The sequence below is a fragment of the Spizellomyces punctatus genome, assembly GCF_000182565.1.
Source record: "Spizellomyces punctatus DAOM BR117 chromosome Unknown supercont1.3, whole genome shotgun sequence".
Classification (NCBI taxonomy): domain Eukaryota; kingdom Fungi; phylum Chytridiomycota; class Chytridiomycetes; order Spizellomycetales; family Spizellomycetaceae; genus Spizellomyces; species Spizellomyces punctatus.
The window spans coordinates 1,614,735-1,632,627 of record NW_015971539.1 but is presented as its reverse complement, the minus strand read 5'-3'; the positions used below and the strand labels follow the sequence as shown (position 1 = coordinate 1,632,627).

General features: G+C 47.1%; 7 protein-coding genes across 8 annotated transcripts; 1 reads left to right on the top strand and 6 right to left on the bottom strand.

The window, feature by feature from the left end:
* Positions 1–14: 14 nt before the first annotated feature.
* On the bottom strand, positions 15–1,415 carry SPPG_02315 (atypical/RIO/RIO2 protein kinase). Its single transcript, XM_016750607.1, has 2 exons — positions 438–1,415; positions 15–367 (listed from the first exon to the last, which is right to left on the bottom strand). Exons 1-2 carry the CDS (start codon positions 1,380–1,382, stop codon positions 17–19), a joined length of 1,296 nt encoding a protein of 431 aa, XP_016611303.1. The 5' UTR covers positions 1,383–1,415; the 3' UTR covers positions 15–16.
* Positions 1,416–1,551: 136 nt separating this feature from the next.
* On the bottom strand, positions 1,552–2,838 carry SPPG_02314 (uncharacterized protein). The gene is made up of 4 exons (XM_016750606.1): positions 2,612–2,838; positions 2,312–2,535; positions 2,107–2,249; positions 1,552–2,015 (listed from the first exon to the last, which is right to left on the bottom strand). Exons 1-4 carry the CDS (start codon positions 2,724–2,726, stop codon positions 1,649–1,651), a joined length of 849 nt encoding a protein of 282 aa, XP_016611302.1. The 5' UTR covers positions 2,727–2,838; the 3' UTR covers positions 1,552–1,648.
* A 168-nt stretch (positions 2,839–3,006) lies between these two features.
* Positions 3,007–5,929, bottom strand: SPPG_02313 (uncharacterized protein). Its single transcript, XM_016750605.1, has 14 exons — positions 5,331–5,929; positions 5,031–5,253; positions 4,853–4,938; positions 4,701–4,795; positions 4,509–4,632; positions 4,344–4,439; positions 4,230–4,279; positions 4,102–4,167; positions 3,968–4,043; positions 3,755–3,909; positions 3,657–3,680; positions 3,470–3,596; positions 3,382–3,411; positions 3,007–3,305 (listed from the first exon to the last, which is right to left on the bottom strand). Exons 1-14 carry the CDS (start codon positions 5,785–5,787, stop codon positions 3,115–3,117), a joined length of 1,800 nt encoding a protein of 599 aa, XP_016611301.1. The 5' UTR covers positions 5,788–5,929; the 3' UTR covers positions 3,007–3,114.
* Positions 5,930–6,086: 157 nt separating this feature from the next.
* Positions 6,087–8,032, bottom strand: SPPG_02312. Of its 2 annotated transcripts, XM_016750603.1 has the most exons (9): positions 7,884–8,032; positions 7,708–7,818; positions 7,533–7,635; positions 7,450–7,460; positions 6,853–7,385; positions 6,681–6,798; positions 6,576–6,623; positions 6,479–6,514; positions 6,087–6,419 (listed from the first exon to the last, which is right to left on the bottom strand). In XM_016750603.1, exons 1-9 carry the CDS (start codon positions 7,887–7,889, stop codon positions 6,165–6,167), a joined length of 1,221 nt encoding a protein of 406 aa, XP_016611299.1. In that variant the 5' UTR covers positions 7,890–8,032; the 3' UTR covers positions 6,087–6,164. The 2 variants fall into 2 exon arrangements, with proteins under 2 accessions (XP_016611299.1, XP_016611300.1); XM_016750604.1 differs by having other exon boundaries at positions 6,681–7,385.
* Positions 8,033–9,124: 1,092 nt separating this feature from the next.
* Positions 9,125–11,859, top strand: SPPG_02311 (uncharacterized protein). The gene is made up of 5 exons (XM_016750602.1): positions 9,125–9,764; positions 9,830–11,058; positions 11,141–11,347; positions 11,407–11,523; positions 11,586–11,859. The coding sequence occupies exons 1-5, from the start codon at positions 9,206–9,208 to the stop codon at positions 11,748–11,750; spliced, it is 2,277 nt and encodes a 758-aa protein (XP_016611298.1). The 5' UTR covers positions 9,125–9,205; the 3' UTR covers positions 11,751–11,859.
* On the bottom strand, positions 11,534–13,257 carry SPPG_02310 (uncharacterized protein). Its single transcript, XM_016750601.1, has 7 exons — positions 13,202–13,257; positions 12,793–13,116; positions 12,650–12,728; positions 12,501–12,589; positions 12,238–12,440; positions 11,957–12,184; positions 11,534–11,898 (listed from the first exon to the last, which is right to left on the bottom strand). Exons 2-7 carry the CDS (start codon positions 12,958–12,960, stop codon positions 11,859–11,861), a joined length of 807 nt encoding a protein of 268 aa, XP_016611297.1. The 5' UTR covers positions 12,961–13,116; positions 13,202–13,257; the 3' UTR covers positions 11,534–11,858.
* Positions 13,258–14,061: 804 nt separating this feature from the next.
* On the bottom strand, positions 14,062–17,811 carry SPPG_02309 (inositol polyphosphate kinase VIP1). The gene is made up of 14 exons (XM_016750600.1): positions 17,580–17,811; positions 17,470–17,502; positions 17,302–17,397; positions 16,783–17,231; positions 16,562–16,713; positions 16,118–16,496; positions 15,798–16,062; positions 15,267–15,736; positions 15,081–15,207; positions 14,909–15,012; positions 14,643–14,844; positions 14,471–14,572; positions 14,334–14,403; positions 14,062–14,263 (listed from the first exon to the last, which is right to left on the bottom strand). Exons 1-14 carry the CDS (start codon positions 17,629–17,631, stop codon positions 14,170–14,172), a joined length of 2,595 nt encoding a protein of 864 aa, XP_016611296.1. The 5' UTR covers positions 17,632–17,811; the 3' UTR covers positions 14,062–14,169.
* Between the last annotated feature and the right edge of the window lie 82 nt (positions 17,812–17,893).

Sequence of the window (17,893 nt, the reverse complement as noted above, 5' to 3'; positions counted from 1 at the left end):
GGACGTGAGCGCGATGTCAATTCCTCAATATCCTGTCCTCGTCCACCTCCTCCTCTTCCTCCGATTCGGATCCTGATGGCGCTTGTTCCAGTTGATCCCGCTCCTGCAACATAGATGGAACACGCGACTGCGAATCATCAATTGCCAAAGTATGCACCCTCTCGTTCAGGCTCTCCATCAAGTGCTGACTATCAGCTTCGGATATATCAAGGTTGTCGCTTGAGGGAACCTCCTGCAATAGCTCGTCCTCGACAGTAGCCGCATCCCTTTCCGTTTCCACATCTCCATCTTCGTCAGTGCTTGCTTCCTCGTCATCCGTCTCTTCCGACCCGCTATCATCAGATTGATCCCCCAATTCTTCTTGTAGCTGAAAATGTTGACAGGTTTGTTTTGAGCAACTATTGTTCATGGCACCCAACCTTTGCGCAAACACCCACCTTCTCAAGCTCTTCTTGTTGCTTCTTCGTGAAGCCACTAGCTGCCACCTCAACATCCAAAGAAAACTCCCGCTCGGTATCTCGGGTGAACTTTGGGTAGAGCTTACTCTCGTAATGGAACCGTTTTCGGAAAAAAGCCCGAATACAGTCGACATCTCGGTTGAAATACATTTCCGCATTTCGATGAGAAGTGGAAACCATTTGCGGAAAGTCAATCAAAATAGGTTCATCGCGGTCGTTAATCAAAAGGTTGAATTCGTTAAAGTCTCCATGTATGAGCCCAGCGCAAGCCAGACGCACAATGAGGTTCATCAATGCCGAGTACAGCTTTCCCGGATCTTCTACATCGTGCACTTGACATAGTGGATATGCATCCACCAGGCCCATGACAATGCAATGACGATTCTGATCCACTGGTTCCGGTACCGGATATCCGTTTTCGTGTAGTACTTTCATGAAAGCATACTCCTTCATTGCCGCCAGTCGAGACAGGTACAGCCAAGAGCCAGCGTTGCGGTTCCGAAGATAATCCCGCTTCTCCTTGATATTTCGAAAGGATGTCCTCCCCAATCTGTGCAGTTTTAAAACTCGCTGGTTTCCTTCTTCGTCGGCTACAATGTAGATATCGGACTCTTTGCCAACTCCAATTTGGTTTCCGACCGAGTGAATGGCCCCACGTTTGGACATTGTACGCAAAGCGAGATAGTCGTAACCACCATACGTTAGGCGATACCCATCATACTTTGCGTTCTGCACTCTTGCAACAAGGTTGTTTCTCGCAAGCTCCCCAAGTATCTTGGTTGCTCCACCCGACTTTAGCTTTGCAATGTGAGCGATCAACCGAGTGGGTACCACTTCGTGGTTGCGAGACCCCATCTCAACAGCTGTGAGAACTCGAAACTCATCATTTGACATATACCTGAGAAGCTTTGCATCGAGCTTCATGGTTGCGTTTCGGAAAAGGTCCTAGAGTGCAAACGCAAACGATCGTCAACTCGACTTACGAGAAACAGCAAAGCCACAGAAAAGATTGCATTCGATCCCATTAGATCCGGGATTTACGTAATAAGCAATCATCTTTCAATCGCCATACCAAAATGCTTCTACGACCGTCGTGATTTACATTCTGTTTTCCTTATATTACAGATCATAGAGCTTGGACATGATACAAATTGGAAATGTGAAAGGGCAATGGTATTCCTTCAACCTGCTTACTGCTCAACCGCAAAAGGTCGCGCGTCGACATGCTCGTAGTGGAGTCCCGTTTTCTTCCCTTCAATACCACTGTCAGCCTGAGATGGATTGCCAGCGCAACAATTCCAATAAGCGTCAGCCAGTTTCTCAGCACTTGCACGCATGTCCGCGTCCACGACGCACACATTAATATGTTGGCGTCCCCCATCACTATCTGTGCGGCATTCGTTGGCAAATGACTCCGCCAGCGACTTGATAGACGCATTGCAGACAGACAGTGACGGGTTTCTAGTTTTGTCAATTGTGAAAAGGAGAATGTGCTTTTGTAGTTGAGAAGCGTGAGATTGCCGTTTGCGAAAGCCAATGATGGCCAACTGGGCAAGCCTTACGTGTGAAATGTAAGGACATGAATGATGTAACGAAACCATCACCATAAACCTTCCTGCAAACAAGTGGCCCGACACATCATACTTACCGACACGCAGCAACAACTCTTCTCGTAAAGTCTTTGATAAAGGCGTCAATGTTCAACGTCGTTACCAACAATGGTTTCTCTTCTGCGGACGCTCCAACAGTGGAGGTGATGGTATCAATCACAACCACGTTGGGTGTACCAACCTAAAGGTTTTCAAACCTGTAACCATGTCCCAATCTGCCATATTACGGCAGAAATGCATTACCTTCCGGATTACATCTGCAAACATCTTCTCAACAGATCCCACATGTCCCATGTCATCCACATGTTCCACAATCCACTGACTAGCCTCCCCTGGAGATGTACCAGTTGTGGAACCTGATGGAGAGCGGACGTTGACAACCGTGGACTCTGGTTTAGAACGAGCAGTGACGACGGCGTATCCTTTTTGCATAAATGTGTGGGCTGTAGCATTCATCGTTTTGATATCTGAAGGAACAGGGAGCGAAATAGTTTTCGTCAGCCCGGTGCCTAAAGCCAGAAAGAAGTTCACTAGGTTACGGACCATCGCCGACAATAAGCGCAATCTTTGCATTCGGGTCAACATGCGGGTTGCATTGAGTGTCAATAGTGTTTGAACCGGCAGAGTGAAGAGAGGTTGTGCTTGGGTTTGTGGACATTTTTTTCGAGGTTCGCTGGGAGTGGTAGCAGACAAAAAAGAAACAGTTTCTTTCTATCTGTTTGTTGGCGGTCGCTGAGACGGAAGACCCTTCCTTCACGCCCTCAAAGTCGCATGTCCCAACACACGTCATCCGTACATGGAGGCTTGCCCTACCGATCGCGTCTCGCGTAAGCGCTTAACGCATCATTAAAAGCTCTCGTTCGTTGGTGCTACGAACATGGATGATTGAAATTCCTGATGCTGTAACTACCAACACTGCATCTCAATACATAAATGGAAATGGTAATACAGCACGAAGCATCTAGGCCTATGGTATTTGCTGTATACATTCTACAATATGCAACGCGACGGCGTAGGGTGTGTATATACAAAACTATTTGGAGAGATCAAGCCCCATAGGTACCATAGCTCCGATTCCAGGTGTCATATTGCTTGAGACTTCCATGTGATACGGATGGGCGGATGATATTCAAGGCTGCGGCGAAATCCCGCAGATTGATAGGCCGAATGGCATCTGCGGAAGTTGACATCAAGCGGTCTCCCAATTCTCGTATGGGTCCAAGAGATGCTTCCCGCGCTGTACGCATAAGATGATTAGAATGACAAAGTGATAGAACAAAAGGGATATAGACTATACAAAGATGGGACCCTACCCAATGCTGTAATGTCACTTCCCGAATACCCTGTCCAATGTCATAAGTATAACGTGTCAAATCGCATGTCCTGTCTACTGGACGCTACCTTCTGTGGACGCAACCAAACGGTTCAGATCTGTCTTTGATAGCTCATGCTTGTGGCCTTGAATAAGTGCTCCAATCAAAGCAGCTCGAGTTGCAGCCTCCGGCAACGGGATATAAATGCGTTTCACCTATTCGTTCCATAATGAGGATCAACATCATAAGACACGTCTCTGCTAAAAGAGCCATACCAGACGACGCAGTGCAGCTTCGTCCTAATTTCAAGCAGGAAAGGCCATATGAACGTCAGCGCCTGATCCATACAATCTACACTCTTATCAAGACATACCAATTCCTGAGGACGATTGGTCGCAGCAAGGACTAATAATCGATCATCGGAACTGCTCCCTAAGCCATCAAATTGCAAAAGGAACTCGGTTTTCAGTCTTCTAGATGCTTCATGCTCAGATTCACTTCGCTCTGTCATGATAGAGTCGATCTCATCTGAAGTCACGGCGGTCCATCAGTCGTTCCTCTGGACCATGTAAAATGCGCACCATACCAATAAATATGACCGCCGGTTGCAGCTGTCGGGCCATGGCGAATAGGCTCCGCACCATCTTTTCACCTTCACCCACCTAATGATCACGAAGATATGAGCTAAACCTAGCGTTAGTTGGGTGAACGATTACATACAAACTTGGATGTCAACGAAGACGCGCTGATCGAGAAGAACGTCGCTTGCGATTCATGCGCCACAGCCTGGAGACATAGTACCGCATTTAGTTATTTGTTCAATCTGCTTTCAGACTCTTCCACTTTACCTTTGCTAACATCGTCTTTCCAGTTCCCGGAGGTCCAAATAATAGTACACCTGCAGATATACGTACCATTGAGAACATGCTCCGCAACTACACGCTGACGCCATTCCTTCGCACCTCTTGCGGGAGCTCTTAGACCAGTGAATAGCTCAGGTCGAAGTGTGGGTAAAATCACAATCTCGCGGAGAGCCGTCTTGGCTCCCTCCAAACCAACTGAATGAAAAATATACTGGGTGAGCTTTGGTCAGGCCGGTCTAAAGATGGAATCCCGCCGAGAATTACCTATATCTTCCCAAGTGACAGATGGCTTGTCAATGACGATCTCGTTCAAAATTCGGTTCGCCATTGCTGTATCGACATTCTTTAAATTGCTCACTTTGAGCTTATTTGAAGAAGTCTTTGGCGCCTATTGCAACCATTCAGATAATAATTTAAATCTATGCTTGAAGCAGCATCTTGCGCGGACGTGCACACCTCTGATTTAGGGACTGCTTTCTTGACGTTTGCTGAAGGGACTCGTGGCTTTACATTCTGGGCATTTCGTGGAGGCGCGGACGTTGATGCCATTGCTACCCATAAGTATGAGCACGACTCTTTGTCGATAGGTATTAACAGCTACCCCGAACCTGGTGCTTGTACAAGCTCTTTGACACGATTCTCTATCTGCTCAAGATTTCCCCTCATTTTGGCGTTGAGTGATTCGGCCTTTTCCCTGCATGAGAAACCGATGTTAAAGCCTGAAAATGATGAACGACTCTAATCGACTCTAGCATATTACTTTCCGCTGCAATGAAAACCACATACCTGTCTTGTCTCGTTGGTAACGGCAGCTCAATGGCATTTTTTAACTCCTTAACGCCCCTTCTGTAGTGTTCCAGAGCACCAGGTCTATCACCCTTATCATCACAATCCAGGCCAAGTGTGATGGAGCGATATGCCTGATCCGCCAGCGCTTTGTGTTGTTCCAACGCTGGTGAAGGAGAACTCGCCGCGCGTGTTCGCACCATATTATGACTTGCCATTGTAGCTGGACGAAGGCAATCAAAACCACATATGTTAGCATTGGATCGGTTTCACCGGCGTTCCGATCGTTTCTCCAAATACCTTGAGAAGTTGAGGTATAATGGTTGGTAATTGGCTGCAATGCGCTCTTTTGCGGCCGAGGAACTGACTCGTCGCTTCTCTCTTTGCTTCGCGAGCCGTCAGGCTCTGTAGCTCTCTGTCGCTGTACTTTGGCCTCGTTCTGACCTGATACCTTTTGGCGTTCCAAAGGAGTAGCAGCCGGTGCCAATGTATTGAGCTTTTTTTTGGCCAAAACGTAGACACCGGTCAAAATCACCGGTACTCCAAGATAGAAGAAGAGTGGTAAAAGGATGGCCGTGATTGTGGGGCGAGCGTTTTCTTGTTTGGAGCGCCAGTCAGTTTCAAGTGCGAGCAAAGTTGATTTTATGAATCTGAGACCAAAGTCGAACGGCTCAAAAGACTGGTGTGTATTGCAAATGTACTTTTGGAAAAGAGAAGGAAGGTTTCGACACAAAGACTCTCTCGGCGCTGATTCCATTATCGACGACAGAGTCGCTCGTGCAGCGAGCAAGAGCTCACAGAAAGTTCCTGCTAGAGCGCCGCAGCTACTTTATGCGTCAATGCAAGCCCCCTTCTTGGTAAGTGCCTCGCTTCTTGCCAAAATGAAATCGGCAATCTTGGGTTTGCCAATCTCAATGGCAGGCCCTGAGAGCAATTGCGCAGCACTTTGACACGTGACACTTGAGTTGTTTTCGCCCCCGTCGTTGAAAGCCCGTCCGTCCAGCTTTCTCCTTTTCTTGACCGATGCACACTGCTATTAGAAACTACCGGCATTATACACGAACATGGGTCAATATATATTTCATCTGCTATTGAATATTTACAAATAAGTGCCCTATTACGCAACACCATCCACTAGGGTACATTAAAGTGAACAGCCTTGCAATGAGTAGCCAGCTCCTCTTGAGACCGAAACCTTGTTCCACAGCCATTCCACATGCAGACAACCTCTGGGTTGCCCTGAAGATTTTTCTTCTTGATCGCCGCCGTTTCCACGTCGTCCATCGCAGATACTCTTGTTTTTGTCAATGGCTGCCTCTTGCCATATCCAGATGGGCTTTCTTCTTTGCTTTTGTGAATAACTGCTTGTGGAACTTGTACGGCCGTACTCTATCGAGAGATATCAGTGAATAGTGTCTCAAAACTGTCGCAGAGTAACGCCTATCTACCAGATGTCCTTTTATCTGAGCAGCAACCGCCTTTTTCTGTAAAACAAAATGTCAATTTAAAAGGGCAAGCGTGGTTCGAGTAGAACAGATACGTTACTTTGCTTGCTGTGCTACGCGACAGACTATTCTTCAAGGTAGAAGGTTTCTGAAAATTATGGTGAGTTCATTTCCCAACATTTGGATCTGCTCTATATTTTCTCACTTTTCCAGAAGGATCAATGCTTTTGAGCGTCTTGTTCACGTCATCAAAGAAAGATAGGTTCCAGTCATGCGATTCAGACTGAGCCACGTCGCCAGACCAGATATTCTTGAGTTTGACACTAACAGCGTCTGAGTGAGCATTGAAGACTCCCCTAGGTACACTCGGTTTGTACTTTTCCATGATTTCATCCACTGGAACTTCAATGGCGCCAGTTCCTGTTCTTTTCTTCAAGCGTTTTCTCTCAGGACTTGCCGAGCGATCGGGGCTCCTATCACGTTTCAAGGGCCGACGCTGTGGCGACGTGCTACCACTAGCATGGGACTTTCTGTCAGGAATCTTCGAGCCAGCCTTTGCAGCAAGACGACGGGCTTTGATATCAAGATCCATGTCCTGAGATCGTTTCGTAGTACTTGATCCAGTTGGGACCAGACTTGTAGAGGGTTTCCCAGATTGTAACGCTCCATTCATCCTCGTCATCGACTTCTTTTTACTTGGATCCTTTTTTTTTAACAATGGAAGCCTACCCGTCCGCACAAGGGAGGCATTGCAATTGTAGCAAAGTACACCATCTACAGCCCGCGATCGTCGCTTCAGATCATGCGATACAAGGCGCTGATCGCAGTTTGCACAGTGCGCCATGTCCAGCTTGACCTCCTCGTCGTCCACAATAGAGAGGTCGTTGAATTCATCCCGGAATTCCTTGGGCTAGAATTGATTGCACTGAGTATCATAATGCCACGCAAAGCAATGCGTACAATAAGAAACTAACGATATTCTCGGCTGGGTACCATGTGAAAGGACAGGTCAACGTTAAGTACAGATCAACACATAGAGTAACGACTTTTTACTAACCAGGTTCCCAAGTATCCACTGTAAACCAAAAGTGCACAAGGTCAATATTCGGCCGGTAAAATTGAACTTTCAAAGCGACCAAAATATTTACACCAACACTTGACTGAAAACCAAGGAATAGTTTAAGCGGCTACATCAAAACAGGGAGGGGGTTCCATTTGCAGCTCTTTCATACCCCAAGTTCGGCCGTCCTGTTGATAAAGGGTTGGCTTCCATGCGACCCTGTACTTCCATACTCCCGATGACTGGTCGAATCGTTTAGCTTTGAGTGCCTTGAATTCCCATTCTGTGCAGTATCATGCTCAGTAGTCCATTAGGCAAAAGCTAGTCAGCCTGCCTGCATCTACTCACCCCCATTCACCTCGTCCTCTGGCGGGGGTGCAGCGTCTGTGTGAACGAACCGATCTCGCATCATGACCTTGGAGTCTCAGCGCGAAAGCTCCGAAACTGTTCTGAAATCCAAGTCTCACGGAGCACGTGACATAAACTTGAAGTTCAACTTTCAGCGCGTCAAAACTCAACCGTTTTGGCAGCTGCTCGTAAACGAAAACAATGTGCTCGGCAACACAGAGTGAGAGCATCCAACTCCACCACATAATATAGACGTATTTTTACTCATATGCCATCTGTAACCAATTATAAATACAAATGTCTAATAACGATCCAAGTCCAAAGAACGAAGTAGATACGGGCCCTTAGTTGGTCTTTGCCAAAGAGCGGCAGGCTTGGGGTGACGTTAGCCCGTTGATTGCTGCATGCGTAAAGTGATGCTCGCGGGTTGCTCTGAGGCGTGATGGCAGGTCGAACGTACACTAACAGACCAGGGCGAAGTCGTCAGCGTATTATGCTACAGGTCGATTTCTTTTCCAGTAGCTCCGTATGATGTTGTGGTCAATGTGGACGAAGCGGATGTTAAAAAGAGCGACCAGTAGAGGGATCACGGACAGATAGATTCAGTGAAATGAAAAGATAGATGTCGCCTACATGACACTACGCGAGGATATGGACAAATTGACCAATTTCTAGGGGCATACACGGAACTTTAACCATAACCACCTCTTCTTTGCTTGACTACCAAGATATGCTTGATAACTATCAGTTCACTTACCACAAGTAACGGAAAGTTGATGAGGTTGAAGTGAAGATCTTGGACGGTTCAAAACGACACTGTGCACCATATGTCCCAAACTAAAATAGATCGTAAAAGCGACTATTCTGTGAATCACCATACACTGAAGGGTGTTTACACTCAAGTATGTGACAATTATAACTTTGAGACTAGTAAAATTAGGGTCATCTAGCTGACATTTCAAATATTGAATTCAGGCAAATGGAAGGATAACAAGGCTACTTTCTGCAGCAAGATACTATTCTTATTATATTTCATCTGCGGGCATTTGAGCTATTCAGTAAAACATCACAGCGTATGCACATTTTGGAATATTTTCCACAACACTAAACCCGCAAAATATGGCCTTATTCTGTAAAAGTCCATTCATGATCCCCAGGATCCTCTCCCCAACCGAGGATTGGGGTCATCATCTTAACGTTGCATTGACCAGCTGTGTCAGTATTAAGCATTGGAGGCAATCATTGGAACGTTTTCATCCGGACTTTTCGGAGCCAGAATTTCGTGTACATCCCATAACGTGTTTCCCTGTTCAGATTGTGCAATGGCAGAACAATCTGAGAACACAACCAATATAGATGCTATTGCCGACACTGAAGCGCAGGAAATATCAACTACAGATGACATAGCTGAAGATGCTGAACAAGAGCAAACGACACAAAGACCAGATATATCTGAAAACATTGCGCATTCCGCAGATGAAGATAATGCCAATGTTGCCGATGATAGTTCCCCCGCCGAAAATCTCAGAAACGTAGGATCAGCACATGGGGCTGAAGCCAGAGAACTACAACTCTCGTCGACAAAGTTCAATCAAGAGACACCCCATTTGGAACCTGAAGCGCCTGATGCCAATACAGATAACCTTCCTGCGAGTATGGAGGAGCAAGAAACGGAGGAGGAACCCCCAGTAAACACTGCGGAGGAGGGATCAGTCCAAGAGTTTGTGGAGAGAAACTCGATAGAAATCAACGACCAACTAGAAAATGTAGCCAGTGCAGATCAGGAAGCGCCAGATCCAGTGAACCCCATCAACAAGGAAAGTGAGATTACATTAGCAGAGCCTGATATTGGCGCGGACCGCATTCTCCCACCCGAACAAGGTAAGTCGCCTCTTATTTACAGATTCGGGTTCAAGGCAATAAAATGGATGTGTCTGTGATGATAGGAGACGCACCAACGGAATCTCACGAAAAAGAAGTGGGGGATACTGATGATCGCGAGCTACCACGTATTGATGGAGATGAACCAAGTACAACGAGCTCGCATGACGGAGAAGTAGGAAATATTGATGATCGCGAGCTCCCGCGTATTGATGGAGATGAATCAAGTACAACGAGCTCCCATGACGGAGAAGTGGGGAAAACTGATGATCGCGAGTTACCGCAGGAAGGTGAACCAAGTGCGGGATTGGAAGGTACCGAAACCCTTGCGGAGGTCATACACGACAATCAATCGGGTGTAGGCGAAGAGGAGCACAATGAGCTAAATGCACCTCTGCCACTAATTCCACCACCAATTGAACGCCAAGATCCAACAACCGAGGAGGAAGTAGGCGTGCCGGCTGAGGAATCATCTGTTGAACCGCATGACCAGACTGTTGACAGTACAGAGGTCCCGGAATCGGAAAGTGGCACCAAGGGCGAGGGCATCGATACCACGGATGAAGAAAACGAACGTGAAGCAAAAGAGGCACCGCATAAGGATACGGAGGATGGTCTCGCTGTCCAGTCGAAAGACGTTCCGACACCTACCCCATCGGCTTCAGAAGAACGACCCTTTTTGGAGAAGGTGGCTTCCCAGACTTTGCGCACCGTAATTTCCCGACCGCCGTCATCGGGTGACCCTGACATTTTACCTGGCGCAGATGTGGATGCACCGCAGACATCAGAACCTGCCGAGACTGATCAAAATATGGCTAATGAAATCGTATCGAGTCAATATGCCTCTCTACCAAATGAGGAAAGCCAGTCACAGAGCGCGGTTCCTGGGGAAAGCACAAGGGTGAACACGGCAGAATCCACCGCGAGTGCAATTATAGGGGAAGGCCCCTCGTCCCATATGGTGCCCGCCGGAACTGACGAACAATTCAACCTAGAATCAACGTTGGGACAGTCAGTAGAGACCCTCAACGGTGGTGAGCGACCGTATTCGGCAGTTCCAAGTCAACTGGTGGAGAATCAAAATTCTGACGATGAAGTTGTCCAACCCAGTGAAAATCCTTCACAAGAATTAATTGACCAGCAGCAGTCCAGTCAAGGGACCACCGAACAAGAGTATTTGGATGGCGGAATGAGAACTGGCACAATGAGCTCCACAGTATCACTTGATATGCCCATGGACGTCCTACGAGCGCTAGAGGCACAGCTTGACGTGCTGAATGCAGAGAAAGCTAATGTAAGCCGCCGCCGTCGTTTTGCGAATGTCATATAATCTGTCGCTCAATTTTCTAACGAATTCGGCTTTCCCGCTCGAGTAGCTACGTGGAAGCGTTTTGCAATTGGAAGCCGAAAGGACGATACACATCGCAACCATAACTAACCTGACAAATAACAACGAACAACTGTCTAGGGACTTGTCTCTCGCACTATCAGAAAAGCAAGCACTATTCCAGGAGGTTCAAGACCTCACAAAGACCCTCACGTACCTACAAGAAAAGCTGTCGCAAATCGAGACCCGCCCACCGGTAGGCTTCTACAACATACTGTCAGATGCGCCAGTCACAGCTTACATTCCACCATTTAGCTTCCTGCAAAGAGCGCCGGGGTAGGTGCCGAGCTCAGACAACAGCTGCGAGTAGCAGAGGAAAGGATTGCGAAGCTTCAAAAGGAAAACGATGCGCTCCGCGCACAGAAGCTTCAGGTATCCCCAGTCTGTCACCTCAGTCCCTCGGATCGAGCTAAATCTAATTCTTAATATAACAGCTGCTTGATAAAGCCTTGGATCTCAAGATGAAACTTAAAACCCAATCAACAGACGCAGCACAACAGGCATTAGGCCCGCGAATAACAGTAACAGGCGGAAAAGCTCCGCTTCTCCAGAGATTTAAGAAACTGCCTGACATAGGTAGCGCAGCTTCGGAACGTTAGTTCCGTAATAGTCAGAGCACGCTAGCAATTTTGAGCTGTAGGTTCCAAGTAGTCAGAATAGAACAGGAGCACGTTTTATTATCCACGTTTAAACAAAGGGAGAGAACATCATCGCCGGCTGGGTCCGCCATATCTCCCTTTACTGGACCTATTCGTAGCTGCAGTTAATCAAAGTCCAATAAACAAACTAAAATGTCAGCAAATACCTTTTGCCGGCCTTCCGCCCTCCTTCCTCCGCATACTCCCCAAAATCGCTGAAATCTGGCGGTGCGGGTCGGTTGTGCTTCTCAGCACCCTTTTCCCGCACCTCTTTCTTTGTCTGCTCAATCAGCTTCTCATATTCCTCTTGTTCTCTTGCGTGCATTGCGTTCCATTGTGTGATGTGTCCAATTTTCTCGTCAATATTTGTCAGTATAGTTTCTGATGTCCGGGCCCTGGAAGATTTATTAGTAATCCGCCCACGCATCAAACTAACAGGTTGACATACCAGGCACCCAAGACCACCAAAATCCTGTCCGCCTGGCCCGGTCGAAGATCTCGTCCCATCGCATACTCTACGTCGAGACACTTTTTCTGTTGATCCAACTTTCCTCTTATTAAGTCTTGATATATTGCGTCTATAATTAGATCCTCCAGTTCTCGCACGTTTGGGATATCGAGATATTGGAGAAGAAGGTCGTAGTTTAAGGTCTGCAAAAGAACACTCAGTTCGAAGGTGAACATCCGGACCGCTGTTGTGGCCTAACATACGCGGTTGTCGCCAGACAATGTGACAATGGACAAATGCTTCAGTTTCTTTAATTGCGCATCATTCAACGGAGGTAAAGATGCCGCGTTTGCTATAATTCCAAGCATCAGCACAAAGACCGGGTTGTGATAGCATCATGTACAATGCACACCTCTATAATCCTGATACGTGCCGTATGCAAACAGACGAAGAAGATTCACGTAAGGTTCTTGCTCGGGATTTTGACTTAACTGTGCAACTGCGTCATCAAATGTCGGTGATAACCACAGTCTACATGCATGCACCAAATCGCACCTCTTGCACCGTCGGCATTTCCAGAAGCTCTGAAAAGACATACACTCCGGGAGCCGATAAGGCATCTTGAATAAGTTGTACGCAAGCAGCGCCCTTTGCATTTTTGGACAGCAATAGGAAAGGTTCCAGATGTGCGGAAGTGGACGATGCGAGAACGGCTTCTGCCATTGTTGAAGTCAACGATATGGATGTTGACGGCGTGACAGACACAACCAAGTGGCTAAAGATACTCCGGTCACTCTTCGCACTGCTTCTGCTGTATCAGGGATCTCAAAGCTTTTCGGTACTTGGTAGTGCCAGTAGTAAACGGAAATCGCGAGATCTCTAGTCGAAATGCAAACAACTTAGGAGATGATACAAGACATTGGAGTTTCTATGTCGAGCAAAACTATCCCACTCGAGCACATACCACTGTCAGATGCCCTTTCTCCTCGGTGCCGATAGCAAAGTCATCAAGAGCAAGGAAACGCAATGAGCTTGGGGAAAGGCATCGTCGATCGTTGAGTCATCAATCACGTGGTGTTTGCTTACAAAGTGTGGAGGTGATTGAAAATGGCACTAGGACCAATATTATCCGGATTGTCATATCGCATAATCAGCACCCCCTCTATCGCTCAGATTGGTGTGGCATGCATGTAATGTTTTTTTTTTAAATTGCGGTGAGGCGCATGTGGAAGGTCTATAAAAGGGCGGCCTTAGCTGTCTCTTCCCTCTTTCCTCTTTACCCATCCTCGACTCACAAGCATCTGCCCAACTCTCATCAATCATGAGAATGCCGATGTGGTGTTGCCGAGGACCTCGACCGCCCGACAACAACCGTGATCAGAACCAGCGGCAACCAATCGGATCTGCTAACAAAACTGCTATTATGCTGCCACATTTGTTGAGCTTGGTTGGTATGTACTGATTGCATCTTGTCATTTCTGTCATCTCGCTGACATGCAGTTTTAGTCTCCAAGCCTTTGTTACTGAAAATCCTCTGGCTTGTGACGCTGCCCAGTCGATTCGCTCCTGGATGCAAGAGTCTGGCTTCAATGCCATTCAAGAGTTCCAGATCAAGGCCTAGTAGGGACCGCGTGTGGTGGTGGGCAATTATCCGGTTAGAACCAACCGTTACGTATTGCGTGTATAATTGCCTAGTAGTAGTTAGTTAGCATTTCCGAACCGGTTGTCGCCGGTTTATTCCCTGGTGTAGTAGCTAGTGCCAGTTTCTGTCACCTCTACACTACGTGAGGCCTAGTTTGAACAGTTTCGTCTGCAATACAGAGATAGCATGCCCAAAGATGTGTATGTATTATGTAGGGACAGTCCTGTGCATGCAATTCACAAGCTGCCCACCATGTGTAATAAATAAATAATATGCGGAAGGGACAAGGTTTAGCGTCGTCCTTCTTTCGGGCTATTACTTCCACTGATACGCGGTGTGAGGAAGCCAAGGGCTTCATCCAGAGAAACATGATCGCTTATCCATCTGCATCAGAGAAGAAAAAAAGCCGTTAATCTTTTGCCTTTGAATCGATGCTGAAATTGGTTGCACCTACATCCTGGGTGCAACAGATAGAGAGTGTCGACTATCCAGATGCAAATCAATAAGGTTCGGACTATGGGCACCTTTGGTACGAAGTAACAAGCATTAGCAATTACAATCCTACATTCTTGAACCTCCATGCTGCTTTACCTTGGCTGAACCCAATACGAAGTGAGAACTCGCTCGTATCGGGGTCATCCGCCCCCAGACCGCGATGACGCTCATACAGTTCAAAGGTAATCTGAGTCAAGTCTGCACGACGACAGCAGGTGAGAAACGTTTGCAAGGGAATATGTTAATATTCCAATGCTGGTACACTTACAGTCAAGCTCATCAACTTTCTCAACTCGGGTAGGCAAACCACACAGCAGGACAATGTTTAAAAGAGAAATAATCTTGCTCTCCTTTGTAAAGTAAAATCTGGTGCTCGGCTTTGGTGAAGAGCGCGCCGCTTGGAGGTCCGCCACAAGCTGTCTTAGTAGGACAACGGAACTGAGAACGCCAATTTCAAGCTTTTCATTATCCTGCAGAATAAAACTTTAATTATTAATCAACAAATTCTGGCATCCCAGTCAAGCAGTAACTAACCTCAATGCCGTACTCTCGCGGGGCAACAAAGTCAAACATCACTTTGGACTTGTAATACAGCTGCTTAAGTAAATCACGGCCGTGAACTTCTGACGCAAAGATGGCTGCAATCACCACAGCAGTCAGTACGGCGATAGAATACTCAATCTTCAAAGAAAACTAGGGAGCATACCTTCACAAAAATCACGGTTATGTATCAGGTCATACTTTAGCGAATCGTAAAGTTCCGAAACTTTTGAAGGCTCAAAAGAGCTTCGCTCCACGTCGCAAAAGTCTTTCATGAGTTTCTCCCAACGTTCCTAAGCCCGGTCAAATGAGAAAGGATATCGTATATATTCGCCATGATCATTTTACAAACCTTGAATAGCCAGGGCGTCTCTGCACAACACCATCGTCGCTGGATAGATTCCACTTCCAGTCTTTCATAGTTCTCCCTCATTGTGACCCGTAATGTTTTCAGGATATCAATCATATCCTGAACATATGTGGGTGGATTTACGTCCGGCGGAAGGTCGTTCAAAGGCAAAGTTGCAGAATGATTCGGGTTCAAGATCTCCTGGAGCCTGACTTTGACGGCCTCCGTTTGCTCCTTCACAGCATTGGAATCATCCAGCATCTCTTTGCTTACAACGATAGAGTTCTGCGGTGCTTCAGCAAGGTGGAGGAAGGATCGAATAAAGATGTCGGCTGTGGCTGTAACGCGCTGTTCGGAGCTACTGTATATTTTGACATCTTCCAGAAGATCGCGGTTGATAATCTTGAGATCTTTCCGCAAATTCTCTGCCAGATCCTTGGTCTGATGTCGTCCGCCATGGGTAAACTCGCCGCCTGTTGCAAGTAATCAGCGATGAACAACGTTTTGACGCACACACGGATGCTGAACCCTCACCCCACTTGACGATGAGCTGGACTTTGTCAACCATCCTGCTTGCCTTGTTGAATAAAGGCTTTATCTGAGCTTTTGTTCCTGACAGATGTGCCTTAGCTGTCATCACTTCACGGAGCTGTTCTAGAATACTCTTGTCCTCTAATCCTTCCTCTAGTGCTTGACGACACGCATCGGAAACACGTTGAAGCTGCTCAGGCTTCTTGAAGACCATCTCGCCTTCGCCTTTGTCTAGCAAGTCCATAAAAGGTGGGCTGCGGAAGATAAACTGAAGCCTTGATCAGCGTCCTCCTCAAACGGTCCAGAACGCTACATCATAGTACCTTCATCTTCTGCTTCGGAGTTCGGTCGGCATGCCGTAATACGGACAGGAACGCTTTCAACTTCCATTGGTTCTCAATGCTAGGCTCCTTGTGCAGTTTGCCAGGCTGAACTGTGGCGGCATGTTCCAAGAACAGTTGACGAAGCACGGTTGTGCACTTATCGTAATAATCATCGTTGCCTTTTACAAAGGACCACCCGTTCACGTCGATCACGTAGGATTTTCCGTTAGTTCTCAGCAGATCGAAGCCACATACGGTCTGACCAAAGGCCAGTGTGACGCGCTTCGCCATCTCCACTTCCTCTGGGTTCAACGGTGTCACGTAACGGATTTCCTTGCCTTCGGCGTTACGGCGAACGATGCCATCGACTACCGGGGATCTAAGATCCACCGCCAACATCATTACACGCAATCATTGGAGGCGAGAGCAGATAATTATACGTACTTTCGCGTTTCCGCATGATTGTACCTGTCACCGACAGTATAAACTTTGACGTCTTCAGCGTTGTCGACATTCATAAACTCTTCATAAATATAGGAGGCATCGGTTCTGATCTCAACAAGTTCCGGGCAAAATTCGCTTGACTTATTCCCCACCTACCATGACAAGAAGAGAAATGTATTGAACCATAGTTTCCGCTTCCGGGCCTTTGTCAACGCTCCTACCTTTCTAAAGAGTTTACGAACTCCCCCGCCCATTGCTCGAGAGTAGTAAATGAAGATATTATGATCTTCTCCAGACACTGGTTTCTCCACAAAAGGCTTTTTAATAAGCTGGTCTCCAACCCTTATCGTATCCTCATCAACCATTTCCGCATGAACCACTGGCTGCGGACCAGTCGGAATTTGTATTCCAAGCTTATTGAGCCGATCCAGAGTATTCTGAGGAACAACGGGATCATCACCACAATGGGTGATCAATCTGCGCGGCGTAGGTACATTAACAGCATCCAGGATCTGCAAGACCAAGCGTCTGTCCCACAGGACCTGTTGCATGGGAACGTCATTGACGCAAAAGGGTCGACGGAGCTGCACATAGTCAATAGCCTTTTGTAGCGGAAATCCATTGGAGAAGAAGGAAATGAAGAAATCGCAGCTTGGCCAATTTTCAACATCTAAAAGTTTTGGATCTTAGCGCGCGCGGGGGGACCAGCATGGGAAAGCATCAAATATTTTTTAGTTTACCTTCATCCAAAATGACCTTGTCACCAAATACCACTGCTTCAAAATCACCACTCGAAAGCAATCGATTGAGAATGTTTCTCATGGGCTTTGATCGTGCTATTAGTCAGAACCAAATATAAGATGTTTTGCCATGCCAGAGTTTCCACCAATTTGCTCAAGTAGCCGTACCCTTTGTGTCCATTGCACACACTCCAATGACCCCTGTCAAAAGTCAACATCAGCTTTACATAGTTCATGGTGACGACTGCCTGTGAGTCGAGTAGTCCTTTATCGCTTACATTGTGGAGTCTTGCTGCTTGGAACAAGGCTTTCAGTGGTGTCCCCGCCCATGTTGAGGAGAAGCAGAGAAACGGTGACAAAAAAAACGTCCGCTAGCGACTTTGACCACCCCGGTAGTTTTGCAGTTTCAAGCACCCGTCGACCCTTTTTTTTGCGTCAGGACTCGGTAATGATTGGTTTGGAAATGTCCAACACTGCAGCAACGTGCAGGCAAAGGTCCCCAAACTGAATGTGCCACGTCAGATCAAAAAAACTACCTGCTCCGTCCTATGGATCACGGCGAGAATCGAACTCGCTACTGCGCGATCCCAAT

Bases quoted from the DNA above. Each gene is read 5' to 3' on its own strand.
- SPPG_02315 (XM_016750607.1), bottom strand. From the start codon at position 1,382: ATGAAGCTCGATGCAAAGCTTCTCAGGTATATGTCAAATGATGAGTTT. The intron at 368-437 runs GTGGGTGTTTGC...CAACATTTTCAG, and splicing joins AACAAGAAGAGCTTGAGAAG to CTACAAGAAGAATTGGGGGA.
- SPPG_02314 (XM_016750606.1), bottom strand. From the start codon at position 2,726: ATGTCCACAAACCCAAGCACAACCTCTCTTCACTCTGCCGGTTCAAAC. The intron at 2,250-2,311 runs GTAATGCATTTC...GAAAACCTTTAG, and splicing joins TTGCAGATGTAATCCGGAAG to GTTGGTACACCCAACGTGGT. The intron at 2,016-2,106 runs GTAAGTATGATG...TTCACACGTAAG, and splicing joins AGAGTTGTTGCTGCGTGTCG to GCTTGCCCAGTTGGCCATCA.
- SPPG_02313 (XM_016750605.1), bottom strand. From the start codon at position 5,787: ATGGAATCAGCGCCGAGAGAGTCTTTGTGTCGAAACCTTCCTTCTCTT. The intron at 4,044-4,101 runs GTATGTAATCGT...CGTGATCATTAG, and splicing joins CTTCGTTGACATCCAAGTTT to GTGGGTGAAGGTGAAAAGAT. The intron at 3,910-3,967 runs GTATGGTGCGCA...CCGTGACTTCAG, and splicing joins ACCGGCGGTCATATTTATTG to ATGAGATCGACTCTATCATG.
- SPPG_02312 (XM_016750604.1), bottom strand. The intron at 7,636-7,707 runs GTATGAAAGAGC...CTTGGTTTTCAG, and splicing joins ACAGGACGGCCGAACTTGGG to TCAAGTGTTGGTGTAAATAT. The intron at 6,515-6,575 runs GTAACGTATCTG...TTTGTTTTACAG, and splicing joins CGCGTAGCACAGCAAGCAAA to AAAAAGGCGGTTGCTGCTCA.
- SPPG_02311 (XM_016750602.1), top strand. From the start codon at position 9,206: ATGGCAGAACAATCTGAGAACACAACCAATATAGATGCTATTGCCGAC. The intron at 9,765-9,829 runs GTAAGTCGCCTC...CTGTGATGATAG, and splicing joins CATTCTCCCACCCGAACAAG to GAGACGCACCAACGGAATCT. The intron at 11,348-11,406 runs GTAGGCTTCTAC...TCCACCATTTAG, and splicing joins AAATCGAGACCCGCCCACCG to CTTCCTGCAAAGAGCGCCGG.
- SPPG_02310 (XM_016750601.1), bottom strand. From the start codon at position 12,960: ATGGCAGAAGCCGTTCTCGCATCGTCCACTTCCGCACATCTGGAACCT. The intron at 12,441-12,500 runs GTATGTTAGGCC...GTTCTTTTGCAG, and splicing joins CATTGTCTGGCGACAACCGC to ACCTTAAACTACGACCTTCT. The intron at 11,899-11,956 runs GTATTTGCTGAC...AGCTACGAATAG, and splicing joins GGGCGGAAGGCCGGCAAAAG to GTCCAGTAAAGGGAGATATG.
- SPPG_02309 (XM_016750600.1), bottom strand. From the start codon at position 17,631: ATGGGCGGGGACACCACTGAAAGCCTTGTTCCAAGCAGCAAGACTCCA. The intron at 17,503-17,579 runs GTAAGCGATAAA...GACTTTTGACAG, and splicing joins AAGCAGCAAGACTCCACAAT to GGGTCATTGGAGTGTGTGCA. The intron at 17,398-17,469 runs GTACGGCTACTT...TCTGACTAATAG, and splicing joins GTGTGCAATGGACACAAAGG to CACGATCAAAGCCCATGAGA.